The sequence below is a fragment of the Polistes fuscatus genome, unplaced genomic scaffold (assembly GCF_010416935.1).
Source record: "Polistes fuscatus isolate 324 unplaced genomic scaffold, CU_Pfus_HIC Scaffold15, whole genome shotgun sequence".
In the NCBI taxonomy this organism is placed as follows: Eukaryota; Metazoa; Arthropoda; class Insecta; order Hymenoptera; family Vespidae; genus Polistes; species Polistes fuscatus.
Genome location: NW_025113053.1, coordinates 3,638,238 through 3,657,368, shown reverse-complemented (window position 1 = coordinate 3,657,368; position 19,131 = coordinate 3,638,238). Strand labels below are relative to the sequence as shown.

The 19,131-nt window shown below is 31.9% G+C and overlaps 1 protein-coding gene and 1 long non-coding RNA gene across 3 annotated transcripts in view; one reads left to right on the top strand and one right to left on the bottom strand.

Moving 5' to 3' along the window:
- LOC122514468 (phosphatidylinositol 3-kinase regulatory subunit alpha) overlaps positions 1–13,414 on the top strand; it is a 41,202-nt gene extending 27,788 nt beyond the window's left edge. For both annotated transcript variants that reach the window (XM_043631328.1, XM_043631327.1), the window contains 11 exons: positions 1,500–1,917; positions 2,586–2,684; positions 7,410–7,592; positions 7,948–8,076; positions 8,158–8,365; positions 8,487–8,717; positions 8,925–9,249; positions 9,336–9,583; positions 9,750–9,926; positions 10,020–10,274; positions 10,369–13,414. In XM_043631328.1, the coding sequence (XP_043487263.1) occupies positions 1,500–1,917; positions 2,586–2,684; positions 7,410–7,592; positions 7,948–8,076; positions 8,158–8,365; positions 8,487–8,717; positions 8,925–9,249; positions 9,336–9,583; positions 9,750–9,926; positions 10,020–10,274; positions 10,369–10,696 (2,601 nt within the window). In that variant the 3' untranslated portion in view covers positions 10,697–13,414. The remainder of the gene's footprint in view (positions 1–1,499; positions 1,918–2,585; positions 2,685–7,409; positions 7,593–7,947; positions 8,077–8,157; positions 8,366–8,486; positions 8,718–8,924; positions 9,250–9,335; positions 9,584–9,749; positions 9,927–10,019; positions 10,275–10,368) is intronic.
- LOC122514491 overlaps positions 1–19,131 on the bottom strand; it is a 779,718-nt gene that overhangs the window by 238,962 nt on the left and 521,625 nt on the right. The gene's annotated exons all lie outside the window — the stretch shown is intronic.

Here is a 19,131-nt window from a genome sequence, read left to right as displayed (position 1 = left end):
GGATTTGGAGGGCTTGTTAGTACTTAATATCGACATTTTGAAATATAATTAAAAGTAGTTTTCATATATATTGATATATTAAATAAATCAAAAACAATAATAACAAATATTCATGAACAACGTATAAAAGCATAATTATTCGTAAAACACAAATTTATACAAATCTTCTAAGTTCTTTACAATGCCTTTGGGTGGTTTCTTTCGATTACTTATGAAAAAAAGAAAGAAAAAAAGGGGAGATTTTAAAGGAAGGGTTGGGGTTTCTCGGTTATTCGCGTTAACTTGCTACGGTGACTACTCGCTTTTAAAAGAATATTTTTCATTCCATTTTGAGTAGTTTCTGGATGACGGGCATGAGCAGTTCAAAGCCGTTAATTTAATCGGACGAGTGAGCGAGCGAGCGAGCGAGCGCCGCACTCGAGTCTCTGTGAAATGCAGTAGGGTATTATGCTGCATTTCTCGTATATCTACGTGGTAACTGACACCTGTTGACTCGCCGTCGTAGGAGCAGCAGCAACTGCTCTAATCGTTCGGGGAAGGAGATGTCAGTCGGGAGTTAGCGTAACGTAGCACATAAATTACGTTTTCTCACTCGACTTTTTATGAGCGCATCGCCCGCACCCCCGCACCCGCACTCGAACCCGCCGACGCTGACGCTCTTACACCAGTTTTAAAAACTTTGTCGCTTTAATGTCTCTCTCTCTCTCTCTCTGTCTCTTTTTCTAGCGTTCAATTCACTTCTACTTTTATTTCCCCAACCAACCCCCTGTTCAGTTCTCCTACTTTTCTTTTACGAGACAGACGTAGTTAGTAGTATATCCTTCCAACGTGGCTTCGGTTTTCAATGAATATTCGAGTAATACGTCAAACCGTGAACTATTATTCTCTTTTTATTCCCATAAGTGTCCCTTTTTTTTGTAATAATTTGTTATATGTTTGTTTTTGTGATAATAGTTTGTTTTCTCTCGGTATCGCTTCGAATATTAAAATATAGACTATGTTATTCGATAGAGTAGTAGTAGTAGTGGTAGTGGTAATACTCTTTCGATAAAATAACATGATCATATTGGCAGGTAAGGGAGGTAATATTTTATCAATCGTGGGTTGGTGTTATATTTTAATCGATCAGTGACAATCTTTTTTCTACTGAAATTATTTCTTTCCATATATTTTGCGAGGAAATTGAATATTTTGTCAAAAAAATAAAATAAAAATAAAAATAAACGTAAGAATACAGAGATGAAAAAAAAGGTTTTTGACTAGATTCTTCTTTCCTTTATTTCTTTCTTTCGAAGTTAATTTAAAAGAAGATTAAATTATATGGTAACCCTATATGTTACCATATAATTTGTATCACATATATATAAAGTTATGTAAGGGGAACATAGTGATGGTTCAGCTATGTAATGAAATTAATCGTTCGAGCAGATGTTTTTGGATTCGAAATCGATCGGTTATTTAGCTGCTGACTTTCTGATCTTGCGACTTGTTTATTACAGCATATGGGTATAAAAGATGAGCTCGACCAGAAGATCCTTTTGGTGTGTATCGAGGAACTCTGCCAGACGTCGGCTCCTCTCTCGTTGCCTGGTAGCACAGACGCGAATACATCTTCCACGACAACGAGCACGACGACGAGCACTGCGACCAGCAACAGCACGACGACGACGAGCAGCAACACGACGACGACGGTGCCGTCGACAACAACAACAACAACAACAACAGCACCATTGACATCAGTTGCAACCGGTAGTAGCACCGTAAATGCAACCTGCGGTATTGGCCTCCCTCATTCGGCCAACAATACGACCAACGATAGTCATAATCTTGTCTTGCATAGCTTCAGTATTTTGGAAAAGTGTGACAAGTGTCGTAAATATCTCAGGGGTCTCTTGCATCAAGGTTTTCTTTGCCAAGGTAACAAATCTTCTTCTTCTTTTTCTTCTTTTTTTTACGTTTATCCGTTAGAATTAGAATTTTCGGCAAAGCAAGTGTTTTCTCTTAAACATTATTCTATTTGGATTATACTACTTGTTATACAATGAAAGTTTTTATTAGACTATAATATATTCTAGTATAATTATATAGGAAAATGATAAGTGTCACATTTCTGTATTTGAATTTAATTATTCGTTACGCATATCATTTATCTTCATCTTATTCTAATCGCGTACAAAGTCTCATGCTTATTAATTAGGATTCATTATTTATAAAGATTTACGTCAAATATAATAGTCATGTTTTATCGTATGACTATTTTTACTGATATTGGCTTTAACGATGATCTTGAAATTTTGCAACAACCGTGTATTTATGTATGTGCGATGCATATATGATTCTTATAAAAACCATTTGATTAATTTATCTGTATAAAGTTTAGCTTTTTTCTTTCTTTTTTTTTTAATCATTATTTTACAAACTATTCACGAATACGGAGCATATTGTAAGATATACGAGGAAGTAAAACTTGTAATAGCAGAGAACACATTCAATATCCATTTCATTTGACTAGCCAGGATTGTTTTTTATTTCGTCTAAGCAGAAATAAAAGTGTATTCATTTTTTTTCTTCCCTTTTTTCGACAGATTGCGGCCTGGTAACTCACAGAACTTGCTCGGCAATTGGTCTGCCCATAAGCTGCGTCCCCGCTGAGTCGAAAAACCGTAGCAATAGATACGCTTCCGGTGAGTTAACTTTGAAACTTTTAGCTTACGCGTCAGACACGCGATTTCGTCGTTTATTGCCAAGCGGGAACAAACGAAAGTTTTTTTTTTTTGCATTTTTGCCAGTTCATTTAATCAAATTGGCGGAGAGGGTAGGGGGAGGGTGGTATACGTGTATACGGAAATTATTGAAAAATTCAAATATCGTTCCGCCGATTATCCAAGATATTGCATCAGGAACGTGTTCGTTAACGCCTAAGTCAGTGCCACGATGGAAGAGTTATGAAGTTTACGGCAAGGACACCTTTCTCAAGTACGTTACATCTCGTTAGAAAAATGAGTATAAATTAGAACTATAGTGGTGTATTGTTACAATTTACAATGGCTTCCGATCGGTATCGGTTTATTGTCGTACAATATAGTGGTGTATCTCACACCGATATTCATTGTAATAATAACCTCGCCCCTTTAAATGCGTTCTAGCGAATACTATGAAACAAATATTAACGATTTTACAGAGGATATATATATGTATGTATATGTTTTAAGTATGTGTATATATATATATATTTATGTGAAACATATGCACATACACGTTAGAGATCTCGTAATTTTACTTTGAAATTTATTCACCGAACGACATATATCCATTAATGTAGCAACGATAGAAATCGCGCAGTTACACATTCATATACAAGTATACATATGCTTATCTATGTGTATAGACGTACGCGTGCATTCACTGTAAGTTCAACGTTATTCCATAAAAAAAAAGAAGAAAGAAAAAAAAAGAAAAATAAAAAAAAAAAAATGTAACGAATAAACTATTCTCGTGTTGATAAATTTTTCCGTGAAAAGCTCTTACCGAACGAACACATGCAAAATGCCGGGGAACAAGCAAATGATAGAGTAGCCGAGGCTGATCGTTAAACTCAACGAAGCAAGCACAATGATCTTGTTTGACGTTGTCATCCTTTGATCCGCATACACGCGTAGAAATTACTGCCAATTTATGCTCTTAGGAATTTAATGAAATATAGATAAATATGTAAATGTGTATGTTTAAAACGGATACTTCGAACGATTGTATTTGTACGTGTTATACAGTATTGAACCCTCTTGCAGTTTGACTCTTATTAGAAAAATGAGAGTAATTTAAATACTTCTCTGCTTTAATATTAAAACGTTAATTTCATTTGTTCATTTTCAATTGTTTCTATTTTTTTAATATGATACGAAAAAAGCTCTGTGTAGTAGGAGCAAGTTTGGCTTGAGGGAGCCAAATTTGAAAGCAAATTTTGTTTTAGTTGTAAAGCTTGTATAGCTTCTTGCATTATTATTCTATTGTGAAAAATTATCATTTACATTTTGTTTATTTTTATAAGTCAGGACTGTTATTTCGAATTGTTTAATTTAATCGATTTAAAAGATTAGTTTCTTTAAATGCATTTTTTTTTAATAAACTACACGACAGATTAATTTCAAACTTCAAAATTATACATAAGAGATAGAATGTCACTTAAGTATGTGTCAATAAGATTTAAACATTATTATCTCATAATCTATATAGATAAGATTGCAAACTTTTGAAATTATCATCATAATAATAATAATAATAATAATGAAACAATAAGTATATAAGAAAAGAATTCATAATGCCATACTCGCTTTTCTCGAATTTGTATAATGAATAATAACGATAATTAATGATAATATATACGACGATTAATAGACACTTTCTTTTCATTTGCAACGAATGATATATGATATATCAAAAGCGTCTATTTTTAGAGAGAGAGAGAGAGAGAGAGAGAAAAAAAAGGGGGGTTCATTGTACGTTACTCATTCGCCATGGAAACAAATTTACAATTCATTATTAACTTAACTTCAACGTTATTAATTTAACTTAATCTTATGCGGTAAAGAAGTTTAGAATAAAAAAAAAAAAATAAAAGCAGCAGAAAATCATTAGGAACGTGTTTACCGGTTTCTTATTTTTTTGTCTTCCCTTTCGTTCTTTTTCTTTATTCGATTACCATCATACGCTTGCTCCGTTTATTACATTTGAAACTAAAGTATATATATATATATATATATGTGTAAATATGTATATGAAGGTTGGATGACTTATGTTCGGTCTGTCGTCGAACGATGCGATTTTTAAGCACAGCTTCCAGATATTCGTGACTAAGTGCAATTAAAAAATGAAATTATCGCTAGCGCGCTCGTTATATCCGAGCTAACGATGACCATCTATCTATTCATATATACATATTCATATAAACACGTATACGTGTACATACATATGTAGATACATCTCATACATACATGCACGTATTTATATATATATATATACACAAACTGATGTATATATACATATACATATAAATATACGTACACGGATACATCGAAAACTATTAAAATTATTCAGCAGTCGTGTTATTCTACTCGCAGTCGACACGATCAGCAGTCATTCGCATAAGACGCGCGCGCGTGCTATCGTTTACGACAAAATCGGTGGTAGACTACTCGATAGGCATTCGTGACGAATATCGAATTTCCGTGTTGACCTCTATCTGACATGTCTTCCTTCTTTAACTTCACATTCATATTGTCTTGTTCGCATACCATGTTCCTCGATTTTGACCTTTTCTTCTTTTTTCTTCGTTATCTTCTCTCTCTCTCTCTCTCTCACTCTTTCTTTTAAAAACTTCATGTTTCTTTCTCGTTTTATTCAAATTCTGCATAATGCATGCACGCATACACGTCTTTGATTGTACAAGTGGTATTATATGATGTCAATGACAAGTTGCTTGATGTCGTTGCAATCCCCTTGAAAATATGAACACCTTTTTGTTTAAACGCAACATTTTTTTTACGCGCAAATAAAGTTGCAATACGAGATATAGAAGAAGAGAAGGAGAAAAGAACGAAAATAATAATAAAAAAAAGGAAAATAAAGCAATTATATGGGTAATAAAGAATAGCGTAAACTGGACAGATATTAGCCTAGTCTCTGTAGCAGTTGTGCGTTTACGTCACACAGGCTTGATACGTGAACAAAAAAAATACTATTCGCGAGACGTCGACCCCTTTCGAATACATTTTTCACATTTCTTTTTGTCCTACGAATTATTTGAGAGAATGAACGCATGATTTGCAAAGGGAAAGGGAAAATCACGAATTTCTTTAAAATGAGTTATTCGGAAAGAAAGAAAAAAAGAAAGAAAATGATTTCTTAATAGTCGTAAATAAGTTGTTCAGAAATATTTAAACTAATATATGCGTTGTACTATGCATAAAGAAACCACATTTTACATAACTAAGGAAAGATATTTTAAGAATAGGTGCCAGACAATAGGTAACCCTTGGCTTGTTTCGTCTAGGAGTGTACTATGTGTTTATTTATATTGTCTGTTCGACAAATTCCAGAAGCTGTGGGCTTGGTTAAAGATCTTAAAACATGGACAATAGACACAATATACTTTTGATCCTATTGCATGTCCTAAAGAAAAGTTCAACGTATTATTAAATTCAAAAATGCTTAGTATAGTAATATAAGTCCCCTAGTAAAGGATAGTATTACGTAGAACAAGAAACTTACACGTATACTTCAACAATCTTCTTTCTATTTTGTTGAAACTTGATTTAACTTGATCTGTTATTTCGTGTCATCAATCGAAATGTCTCCTTTACGAAATCGAATAAAAAGAATATTACGAAGTTGACGAAATAGTTCATGAATTATTCATAAGTTACCACTTTTAAAAATTTGGTTCGTTCTTTGATGCGCGTGATTTTTTTTTTGAAATCGTATAATGGATTTTCTTTTTCTCGTAAAGAAAGACGAATTTCTTGTAGATTCATTCTCGTATCGATATTATCAAAGATAGAAAGAAAGGAAGAGAAAAACGTTTCTCTGTATCGGTAGTGTCCTATTTGGAGATCCGCTTTCCTCGTTTTTCTATCGTTATTAGATTACGAGCATTCGATGATTTTTTTTTTTTAGTCTCTCCTCCCATGCTCCTATAAGTTTCTAATCGTTATAACGGTATAACGGCGGACTCAACATATTACATAGTCTTAACTACTCGTTCTTACTACGAAGTATTCTTATCTCATCGTTTGCCTTTCTATAGGAAATTACCAATTTACGTTTATGAACTCTGGCAATCATGTAAATTTATTTTTCGTGGTTCAACGACAAGCAAGAGTGAACAAAGAAATGAACCTATACAATGAGTATTTTTTCTTGCTATTATCGTAATTATGTGATAGATTAAGAAATATAGTTAGTCAAATTAGAACTTATGACACTTATGTATTATTACTACGAGAGGATTGTATACATTGTCTAGGAAATTTATAGAATACCCAAGAGAATTTGAGTCGATCTATAACATGTGCTTCAGTTAGAAGTCGAGAGCTTAAGATCACTTAGCTTTTCTCCCACGTGTATTAATACGTTCACCCATATTTGGGTGATATCCAATAACCGAATACATGGCTAAATAAAATTGGACGACGAACGTGTTAAATTCATAGGACTGAAACACGTATTATAGATTGATTTTTTGATTTTTATGATTACAATGCCTGTATTCTGTAACATGTACACGTAAATCATACATTTGAAATAATCAATTAAGGTGTTATGGGGATTGGAAAGAAATGATATAAATAAATAAGATATAAAATCGTAATACTGTACAAAATGAAAATGATATAATTTATTTGTTTATTTAGTATTCGGCCTCGCCCTGTGTTCACAATTCGAAACATCCTCGCGTTCTGCTCCGATCTTGGTGGAAAGATGTACACGTCTTCTCGAAGAAAGAGCATATGCGGATACGACTCTAGATCTCTACAAAGTTTATTGCAGTAAACCTAACGAGCAAACCCTCGAGTTACGACAAAACTTGGACGAAGGTAAGACTTTGCATGAGTCACTCATGAATTTAAATGAGTCATTCATTTCTTAAATCGACTAACATTACAAAACAAAAAGTAAAGAGAATTGATAAAATAATCTACATAGTGTGTCATTTATTATTGAACGGTTAAAAAACTAATGCTTCATTAAGCGCCGTTAAATCTAATTTGCAAAAAAATTTATTTTCAATATGAAAAGTTAAGTATTGATCAAATAGTTTAGTAAAATCTTAAAAAAAAATGCTGGTAAAAGTATACTTAGTAGCTTTGACCTATGAACGATTTAAATATCAATTTGTTGAATTATTAAAACACTTGAAAATTTAAATTTCAAATCAATTGTCCCATACAGACGTGCGCAACGCTGATTTGGATCGATATACTCCTCAATGCATTGCAAGCGTTTTGAAAATGTTCCTGCAAGAATTACCAGATCCGGTAATACCGGTACAATTTTATGACAGGTTCCTAGAAGCATCAAGTGAGTATTCTTTAAATGTTCGTTTCGAAATATACGATTTATTGAATGATATTAACAATGCAATCATTTTCGTTCATTCAGATATGAGAAGTGACGAGCAGTGTGCTGCCCGTTTAGGACAACTTGTTACTGAACTTCCGGAACATCATCGGAGTACATTGTTTCATTTGATGGCTCACTTTTGTCGTATATGTCAGTTGCAACATGGGAGGGGTTACACGGAACCACCCACCGTACTTGTCCAAGTATTTCGTCATATATTTATTAGGCCGCCTTGGGAACGAATCATGTGAGTATACGTCGTGTGCACAATATCCTAATTATTAGTAATTCATATTCATTTGTTCTCACTACCTCTTTTTTATATTTACACATAATATCTATTTATACATTTTACATTTATATTCTAGACAAATTATACATAATACAAAAGCTTACATAAGGATAATGGAACTACTGTTGCTGCACGTTGATTGGAACGAAAGATTGCCCGAATTTGCTAGTGCTCCACAGCTTCCGCCACGGAAATTTTCGAGACCTCAGTTTCCTGTTTTAGATTCATTTCCGGTTCTTGAAGAAGATAATACGACTGAAAAATCGGGAGCTGCTGGTGACAGTGGCAAGGATCAACAGTCTCATAGGTAAAAAAAAAAGGAAAAAATCTAGATTCAAGTATGGGTCCAGTCAACTCAAAAGCTCAATTTGTACACACACACGCGCGCGCGCGCGAATTTTGTGTATATATATATTTAATATATTAATAAACGTATATTTCTCTCGACAAACAAACAAGAAATTAGGAATAAATTAAATTTAGTATTTGTGTTATTTTAAAAAATTGTTTATAGGCCACGAACGCTTCAGGAAGCTGAATGGTATTGGGGAGATATAACGAGAGATGAAGTAAATGAAAAAATGATCGATTCGCCCGATGGCACTTTCTTAGTTCGCAATGCGTCTTCCAAAGGAGGTGAATATACTCTGACGTTACGTAAAGGTGGTACGAATAAGCTTATCAAAATTTGTCATCGCAATGGAAATTATGGCTTTTCCGAGCCGTATAATTTTCATTCGGTTATCGAGCTGGTGGATTACTACAGAAATTGTTCTTTGGCTCAATATAATTCTACTTTGGATATCAAGTTACTATATCCTGTATCACGTTTTCAACAAGTAAGTTATTCTAATTATAAATATGCATAATTTATGATGAATTTAGATACTAACTAAATTTTTTGTTTTGTTTAAATTAAAAATAGGATGACGAGATTGCGAGTACAACGGACATGGCAACGGTCAAGCAAAAGTTTGCCGAATTGAGCAAAGAAATAGTTGATACGTGTCGACAATATCAAGATTGTTCCGAATTGTACAGTAAAACTGCTTACGAGGTTCAATTAAAAAGACAAGCTCTGGAAGCATTTTCAGAAGCGATTAAAATGTTTGAGGATCAAATGAAATTGCAGGAAAAGTTCCAGAAAGAAGCTCAGCCGCACGAGATATCGACGTGAGTTCTTTTAATAAATAAATATATATAATAAATGAAATAGAAAAATTGATTAAATAAAAATATTAGCAATTGTTGCTTGCAATCACTTTCGATAGACCTTGATTATTCATGTTTTTCATTTCGTAATATACCGTTTTACATAGAAGTATTATAATTATTACAGCTTAACCGAAAATGCAGAACTGTTGAAACGCAGATTGAAATCTTTAGAAGACAGTAAAGAACAATTGGATGATAGTTTGAAGCAGCGAATCGCTTATAATAGAACTCTTGAAAGAGAAATGCATAAGTTAAAGCCGGAAATTATTCAATTAGTGAGGCAAAGGGACAAACATTTCACGTACGTTGATGATTTTCATTTATTCTTGTTGTAAGAATTCATCTCATAATCAGATTGTATTAAGTTTGCATCTTGTTTTCTTATTTTTGCTAGATGGTTGAAGAAAAATGGCATGACAGCAAACAAAATCAATCAGTTAGTGCTAAATCATTCACTTACAAATCCATTAGTTGGCGATTTAGTATACGGAGATCTTCCAGAAGTTGATTTAGAAGTACATACAGAGGAGAAGACTTGGCTCTATTTGGAAGGATCACGTTCTGATGCCGATCGTATTCTTGCTGGTCGGCCGGATGGTACGTTCCTTGTACGAAGATCAAGAACTGGCCAATATGCTTTGTCAATTATGTAAGTTATTTTATTTGAACAAAAGAAACTTGTAAAAAGTACTTTGATTCAACAAAGAATATTCTTACTATTCTCATTTCCATTAAAATCGTAGGTGCAACGGTACTGTAAATCACTGTATCATATATGCGACTGAACGAGGTTACGGTTTCGCCGAGCCCTACAATATTCATGAGAGCTTGAAACATCTAGTGCTACATTATGCTCAAAATTCTTTGGAAGAGCATAACGAAAGTCTGAGTACGACGTTGGCTTATCCGGCTTTTGCACCATCCACGGCTCTGGCACAGCTACAGACTCAACAAATGCAATTGCAAATGCATATGCCTACACAAAATCAAATACAGTTTAAACGACCTCTCGAAAACCAATCCCAATTTACACGAAGTATGGAAAATCAACATTTTATAAGTCATACGTAATATTTATATGTTTACCGAACTGGTCGAAATTGTTTGATAACTTCAGATAGTTGTGCGTGACTTTATCCAAGAATCGGTCACGTAAAAGGAACGAACGAGAAAAAGAAAACGTATTTTATGAATTTAAATTCATATGTATGCGATAGAAGAAGACAAATTACGAGGAGAACTTGTAATAACGTTGCACCTTCTGAAGGAAGGATTATAAAAAGGATTGTTTTTCTTTTTACCAGAATATTTCGAAATGTGAAGAATTATGCTGATAACTTTAAGGCATAGTGATAGCGATAATAATTGTCGGAGGTCCTAGATATAGAAGTACCTGTAGTGAAAAAAGCAGTAATGGTAATAGCGGTGGTAGTAAGAGCAAACAAAACATTCTGGCAGCAGTATGCTTTTTTATTCTTTTTTTGCTGCCTATTAAAGCTCCTCATATATAAAACTGCAGTAACTATTGACAATTATTCTATTTTACATATGAGTGTATAAGAGTTACATCAGTTTTTCCTTTTTTCTGTCGTTTGTTAGAGGCTTGTTTTAAATGATTGTTTATTTTGATTTTATTGAAAAATTAATTCATATCTAATTATAAATGAATTTGGCCAAGTTTAACCGGGAGGAGCATTAATAATTATATTTCAGATTAATCGACCAACGATTAACTTTTAGTAACGCTTTTGTGTACTTTTCTTACGGATTGATGATAGACATTGTGTCGGATATCAGAATACATTTCGCTGACTCACGAGTCTTTATAAAATCAATATTGATACGTTTCAGTAAGTTGTATTCCCCAGGAGAAAATAATTTTGATTTATGAGCCTTGCCACATCTTAAAGTCTAATTTCTCAATCGAAAACGTCGTTACGACCGGGAGAATATTTGTAGTTTAACAACTAAATCACTCTTCGCTTAAATAGATCACAAAGTCCCGTTGGTAATCAGGGTAGACATATTTCTTGTAAATTTAAATATTAATATAGTTATTATAGCGAAGATTAAGGGTGTGTTCGAATATTTTTAAAAAAGTATATATGTTTTCGCGTATACGGTTTTATTTTTAACATATTTTTTCTTTTTTTTTTTTTTTTTTTTTCTCTTTTTTGTCAATTACTTTTTAAACTTTGTCGAGTGATTTAGATTGTATCGGTGGTTAAAATTTCTGTTGCACTGGATATCTTATGAACGATATCATAGATTATATTTTCAAAATCATCGATTAAAAAGTCGATCTTCGAGTCTTGGAAATTTCTAGAGTTTGTATAGTTGTAATTAATTCCGAGAAATTAGGGAGAGATTATTCGTGATATAATGATACGAATACTTTAATTGTGAAATATAGTTTTTAGCGCTTAGCCACCGATTTAAAAAATATATATGTATATATAAATATATATTCATATGATTATATATATATATATATTTATACTCGTTATATTTCGGTGCTTGTTACAACGAAATTTCTTCGGAGGTGCAAGAAGTTTTTTATATAATATGTAGATTATAAGTATTGTGCCAGGCCCACGTGGGTTATGTACGATTTTAAACAAGAAAATAATATTGTCTGTGATTTCGGATCAGTGAGAAAGAAAGAGAGAAAGAGAGAGTGAGAGAGGGAGGGAGGGAGAGAGAGAGAGAGAGAGAGGGAAAGAGATAATATCTGGTTTATTATTTTATCCAATGTTATTCTTTAACTTTCGATTTTATCTTCTTTTTTTTCTTTTTTTTATATATTTGTTTTCTTATCGCTGTAAAGTTTACCCATTACTAAATATTTTAAGGGAACTCAATCTCGTCATTTAGCTTTTTCTCGTGTATAATACGCAGTTAGAAAAAATTGTTAAAAAAAATTTTTAATTAACCATTGGCAATTGAATCGAATTGAGCTTCGATAACACACAGTGACGTTTTTATTTGTGGTATTTTATGTTGAGCATAAATTGTTATTTTTACCATTTTTTATTCGGAAAGCATGACTCGATAGCGTGTGGTAAAGGGAGAAAATATAATCGACAAAAAAATGGAAGAACGATCTAACGTCGTCGTTCAATGCGGCTCATAATTAAGATATGGGAGTGTGCCTTGAGAAATTTTGCATTTACGGAGCGGTCAGTAAATGTAAGAGTGTATCGAGGTTATCTACCATATTTGTCATATCAAATGCTATCGACGAATGATTAAGTATGTTCGCGAGTATGAATTCCGTAAATGATACGATCGAGTGACCGTCTTTATATACGTATGTACATCTCAACACATACGTTGTAAATGATATAAATTGTATAATGAGCAACGTTATAATAAATTATTGTCAACATTTATTTTCAACTCGAAAGCTCAGAAACATATAGTTATCATTCCGATCTCTAAGTACAAAAAAGAAGAGGCGAAAGGTGCCGACACGTTTTCTTTCTTTTTCTTTCTTAGTGTCTTTCGTAATATGTTTTTTTTATCTTTTTTGTTTCTTTTTGTTTTCTTATATACGAAAGGGTAACGAATAGGGGTGGTAAGGAAGAAGAAGAAGAAGAAGAGGAGGAAGAAGAAGAAGAAGAAGAAGCAGCAGCAGCTGTAGAATGAAAAAGAAAGAAGGGGAGAGAGAAAGAGAGAGAGAGAGAGAAGATGGACACGTAGTATTTGCAAAATGAAAGGCCCGTTCTTCATCTTTAAGGCTTTGAATAACGTAGACGTTAGGTAGATTAGGTCTTTTTTATACGAAAATAAAAGGGGGAAAAAAGAAACAGGGAATACGAATTGTGGTGCCTCGCTAGGCTTGTATTTCGTGATCGTCCAGTTGCGTGTTAGCTCTGAACTCGATCGTTTGTTGTCGTGTCGTTGGATCGTTTGTTTCGTACGACGTAGGATATTAAAAAAAACTTGTGCTATTCGCACGTATTACCAGCGTCGATCGGTTTGCCCTTTCTCTAAACGAAAAAGGGCCCCTACCTCCTTTTTTCCATGTATTTTGCAATCGCATTTGAGAGAGTTTTTTTTTTTTTTTTCCCCTGTCGTGAGGAAAATGTAGAAAAAAAACAAAATTACTCGAGTTTTACGACTCATTCTGTGCGGTCAGTCAATTATTTAGTTTTTACATCATTATCATGCGTACCATATTGGTAGATAGTAGGTTTTATAACGCGATAGTAATCCTCAAAAGAAATATAATATATTTTTCATACGTAATTAATTTAATTGAACTTGAAGGATTGATTATGAAGAAATGTCTTTAGCAGCGTTGCTGTTTCGCGCTTATTTCTTTTTGTAATTCGACATCCGGTCGAATGATCATTTCTTCTTTTGTATACTTGTCTTTATTCGCTTTCTTAAAATCAGTGCTTGTTCTCGAAAGATGGGGAGGAAAATATATTATTAAAACGTTCGGTTTGCGTGTTTAAAGGGGTGAATAGAAAGTGAAGTGTAATGGACGGTGAGAAAATTTGTGACGGTGAAAGGGAGAAAGATAGAAAAAGAGAAAATGATACAAAAAACCATACACACATATACATACATATATACACATATATATATATATTTTTACTTACTTTCAAGGCAAACCTTTATTTGATTATTTATAATATATACGTGCATATATATTATGTATATTACATATTATATCATGAGATAATGTTAAATCCTCACGTGTGTACATCCATAAGTTTGATGATGAAAAGAAAAAAAAAGAAATAAATGAAAACATTTTTTTCTTTTATTTTCACCAAACTCATGCATATGCCAATTAAAATTGTAATAATATTTTGCACGCGAAAAAATCGAACGAATATTAATTTTTAACATTTTTAATTCCTTCGTAGGCTTGTTCGGTATAATCAAATATTTATTAATAAAAAATTGAGATCAGGAGTATAAACAATAATGAATAAATATACACGAGTTATATAATTGTTTTCAATTTTCATGAATTGTCATCTGCGTAATGAAATCTTTTCAATATTTTCTGTAAGTTTAATTATACAACAAGAAAGGATTACAAATGATAAGAAAAAAGACAAGGAGATTGAATATAACGCGTGTGCAAAAGTTGAACGATGTGTTTGAATGAAAAATCTTTATTCTCGGTATAATAATACCGAGGATATCAAATAATCGTGCGTGTGTCCTAATATGTATGTGTGTGTGTGTGTGTGCGTCTAATCACCGACGTACATAAATGTAAATCATATATTAACAGTTTTTTTTTTTTCTAGTGATCATACGAAAGAAGGAAAAAAGATCGAAATGCAAAGATGAATAGATGATAAAATTTTAAATATAAAAATCGTTTCTCTGACCTTTGTTCGTGACACTAAAAGTCTTTTAAAAAAGAAAATATTTTTCTTTTCTAAAAGTCACAACAATTAAATTACATGGCTCTAGTTTTTTAAACTGTATGTATCATTTTAAAAAAATAGAAATTATACGCGAGAAAGAAGAAGAATTGCTTTTCGTGTTTTATACACTTTTAATTGATTTTTATTATTATGCTTTGAAATCCATCTTACATAACAATAAAGATAATCATCATTATCATCATTATTGTATTAGATTAGACTGATCGATTTATCTTGGAGTATTTAATCAAAATTTTCTCTACACGTATAAAAATTAACAGAGGCTTCTCTTGGGAAATAGATTTTGAAAAATTCAGCTAAACAAAAATTTGAAATACGCCAATGATTTTTTTTCTTCTTCTTTTCTTTTGTTAGCTCGGTCGTTACGGTTACATGTAACATGTGTATGTAAAAAAATGTCGTTCGGTGCTTTGTTTTTATCAAAAATTGGTAATAATAATAATATTAATAATAATAATAATAATAATAGTAATAGTAATAATATTAATATTATAATAATAATATTATAATTAAGTGTATATCCGAGAGAGCCTGAATATATTATTCCGTTTGTACAAAATAGAAAAGAAAATGAAAGAAATAAAAAAAAAAAAGAACCTTTAACGAGAAGACGAAGGAAGAAAATCGCTAGGGATTGTTTTATAACGGCAGGACCGATTTGAATGATCTTTTTACAAAGTTACGAAATTTGTGGGCGAGATGTTTAATATTTCGTTTGTTAAATAAACGAAAACACGTCCACACGCATCTCTGGACAATTTACGAAATTATTTTTGTAGGATTTAAATAAAAATCTTGCGAAAGAATTCGCTTCTTTCGTTCGAGGAAGAAAGAAATGTCAATAAGTTTTTTGTGGTTTATGAAATGAAATACTTTTGACGAAGAAATTCGGAGAAAAGGAAAGAACAAAAAAAAAAATAAGAAAAATAAAAATAAAAATAAAAATAAAAATATAAAAACAAAAAGAAAAACAAATAAATAAAAGAAAAACGATATTTAACGTGCACATCCAAGTATAGAAAAGCTCGGACAAACTATAAATTGTGGTTTAAATTTAAGATATGGATTAAAAAAAAGATTCGATTTGTTAATAATGCGCAGCCTATAATCATATTGAATATGTGATCTCTGAAAAAATTAAACGCGGAGGTATAAATGGGAAAGCGTATGTGTGTGTGTGTGTATACTTGAATCTATTGTATTTGTATGTTTGTATGTATAGTTATACGTGTAACGAATAATCGTTGCCTTAGCTTTTTGTACAATTTGAAGAAGGTTGAATAAATGACAAGTGAGAAATAAAAAAAGGAGAGAAAGAGAGTGAGAGAGAGAGTAAGAGAGAAAGAGAGAGAAATCGTGCACGATATAAGATGTTTATGATATTAATGTAATTGATGTTGGTATCTGTTAAGATAAATGGTGATAATAAAACGATAAAAGTAGTAAGAGCTATTCTCATTAAGCTCACTTCAAGAGAGAAATAGAATGAGATAGAGATAGAGATAGAAAATAGAGATAGGGGTGGGAGCCTCGCAGCAAGCAAGAATTGTGCGACAAGCTGATAATCAAATTGTATGAATATTGATATTGTTACAACAATTAATGATAATAATATTGTAAGTATTAGCGACAATGATGATAATAATATTAATAACGACGAAGATAACAGTTGTAATTCGTAAAATTTTTACGAATAGATATTACCGTTTGCAAATGAACAAAAAAAAAAGAGAAAAAAAGTGCAAGAAAACAAAAACAAACACTACAATGTCGATTGTTTCTTTGTCGAGATGGAGATTATTACCCACAACCCGACTTCATCATTAAAAATACGTTTTCCTCAATGACGACGAATAACGTTTTGATTTAATAACCACGAATATCACCCACGAAAAATGTTAATCAAAATTGTTTAATGATAATACTAATTAATATCAGATACAATATATCTACGAATGAAAATGTATTCATTTATTTTCCTTGTCAATTCCATTTAAGGAAATACGACATTTGCCTTTATCTACTTGTATGTATGTATTTGTATATACATAAAAATTGAATTGACTGTAGCGTCCTGACGATGACACATTGATAAAATTCAAATGAAATTTTGTCAACGGTTTTTTGGCTAGAGGCAGAACTCAGGTTCGATGATTTCAAATTGAAATGAACAATATCTTTATTAAGAACTTTTTAAAGTAAGTTAATTCTCTACGCGTCAAGCGAATAATTGTCCGAAATATAAATAAAGAAATACAAAAATAAAATAGCTTGATTTAGAATAATATTATCGAGAAAGATAATTAAGTAGACCAATCTATAATATAGAACTAATAACTCCTCTACACACACATATATATAGAAATAACAAAAAAATATTGTCTTACGCCTCTATGCTGGACTATCAGAATTGCATAATCGATAATATGTATCACTCCAATAAAAATATGACACTGTGTATATTGTGTACAAAAGAACAGTATGAATAATCTACGATGAAGAAATTACAAGTTTGCACATGTGCGTGTGTATATGCAGTTGTGTCTGTGTGTGTTTGTATTCGTGTACAAAAACACGAAGAGAACGCGTGTATGTGTGCGTGTGTAAACAAGGTAGTAAAACGCTCGTAAAGAAATAATCCGCAGAATTTTCTTGTAATTAAATAAGGTCTATCGAAAAGTGAAACGATCGATTTATTCACTAACTTATATTATTGGAAAATAATTGCCCTGTTAATTAATGCGTATCGACCCCACAAACTTAACGAATTCCTCGATGGTATAGTGGAAAGATTTAAGGATGTTATAATGCATTCCAATAGCAATTTTTTCCATACCGAGAGGTACCGACAAATTTTCAAATAGATAATCCGAGCATATGGAAGATGCACGTTCGACTTTATTTAGACGAAAGCTAAATAACTACTCAAATATATCGAGTGTCTTTTTCAAAAGTGAAAACTCGCAAAGTTTTCCAATTAAATTTTAATAGGAACAAAATACAAATGGGAGCATACGTGACTGATTTCGAAGATACAGAGTTTGCAAAAAATAATATTAAACGTAAATTTTTCATTACGAAAATGATAGAAAGAAAAAAAAATAAGTCAATTCGCGAATGAATTTGTTAAATTGAATATTTCATATTTTCCGATTTGAGATATCAAGATATCAAAGTCCAAAAAATGTTTGTAATAAAAATAAATACTTAATTCTTTTTATATTCGAAATCGGTTACATATAAATATAAAATATTAAAAAATACAAAAAGAACATCCTTCGAGCGCTATCCATTTTTCAATCCTTGCCATTTTTTGTACATAGTATCTGTGTCCAAATACTCGCAAAAAAAGAAAAAAAGAACAGAACGATAAGAACGAGGGTGTATTAAGAAAAAGTCATGTAACGATGAAAACTTGGAGAATTTAAATATTGTGCGAGTGATGTACAACATGTGTGTATGCTGCAAGGTGAACAAATTACAAATATGATTACAGAGAGAAAGAGATAAGGGAAGAAGAAAACAGAGAGAGAGAGAGAGAGAGAGTGAGAAAGAAAGAAAGAAAGAAATGAGAAGCAGAATTTATCGACATAATATTATATTATTAACAAACGTATGCTGTCCCACTGTGATAAAAAAATTTTGTTTTTGCATGTAAAATATACTATTAATGTCATAAGTACGAAGGAATCATATTATAGACTATATATTGATGTATGCGTGTTGACGCATGCACGATCTTAGATCGATCTATGTATCTATATATATATATATGTATATATAATATATATATATGTATATATATATGTATATATAGATAATAACACACAAGCATACATATATTGTGATTCAGTGTGCACAAGGATTACGGAGTGCATGCAATTCTACAAAGAATACAAATTTTAATTACTCCCACCAGGTTTTCACACGCTCCCATATTAAAATATGGGACGAGTTTAGTCCTGTTTACGAAACATATATAGAAAGTATATAATGTATAACTTGTAAATGGGGAAGGAACGTAGAAATCATTGTTTATGAAAATAAAAAAAAAATTATAAAGATTATTATTCACGTATAGTGAATAAT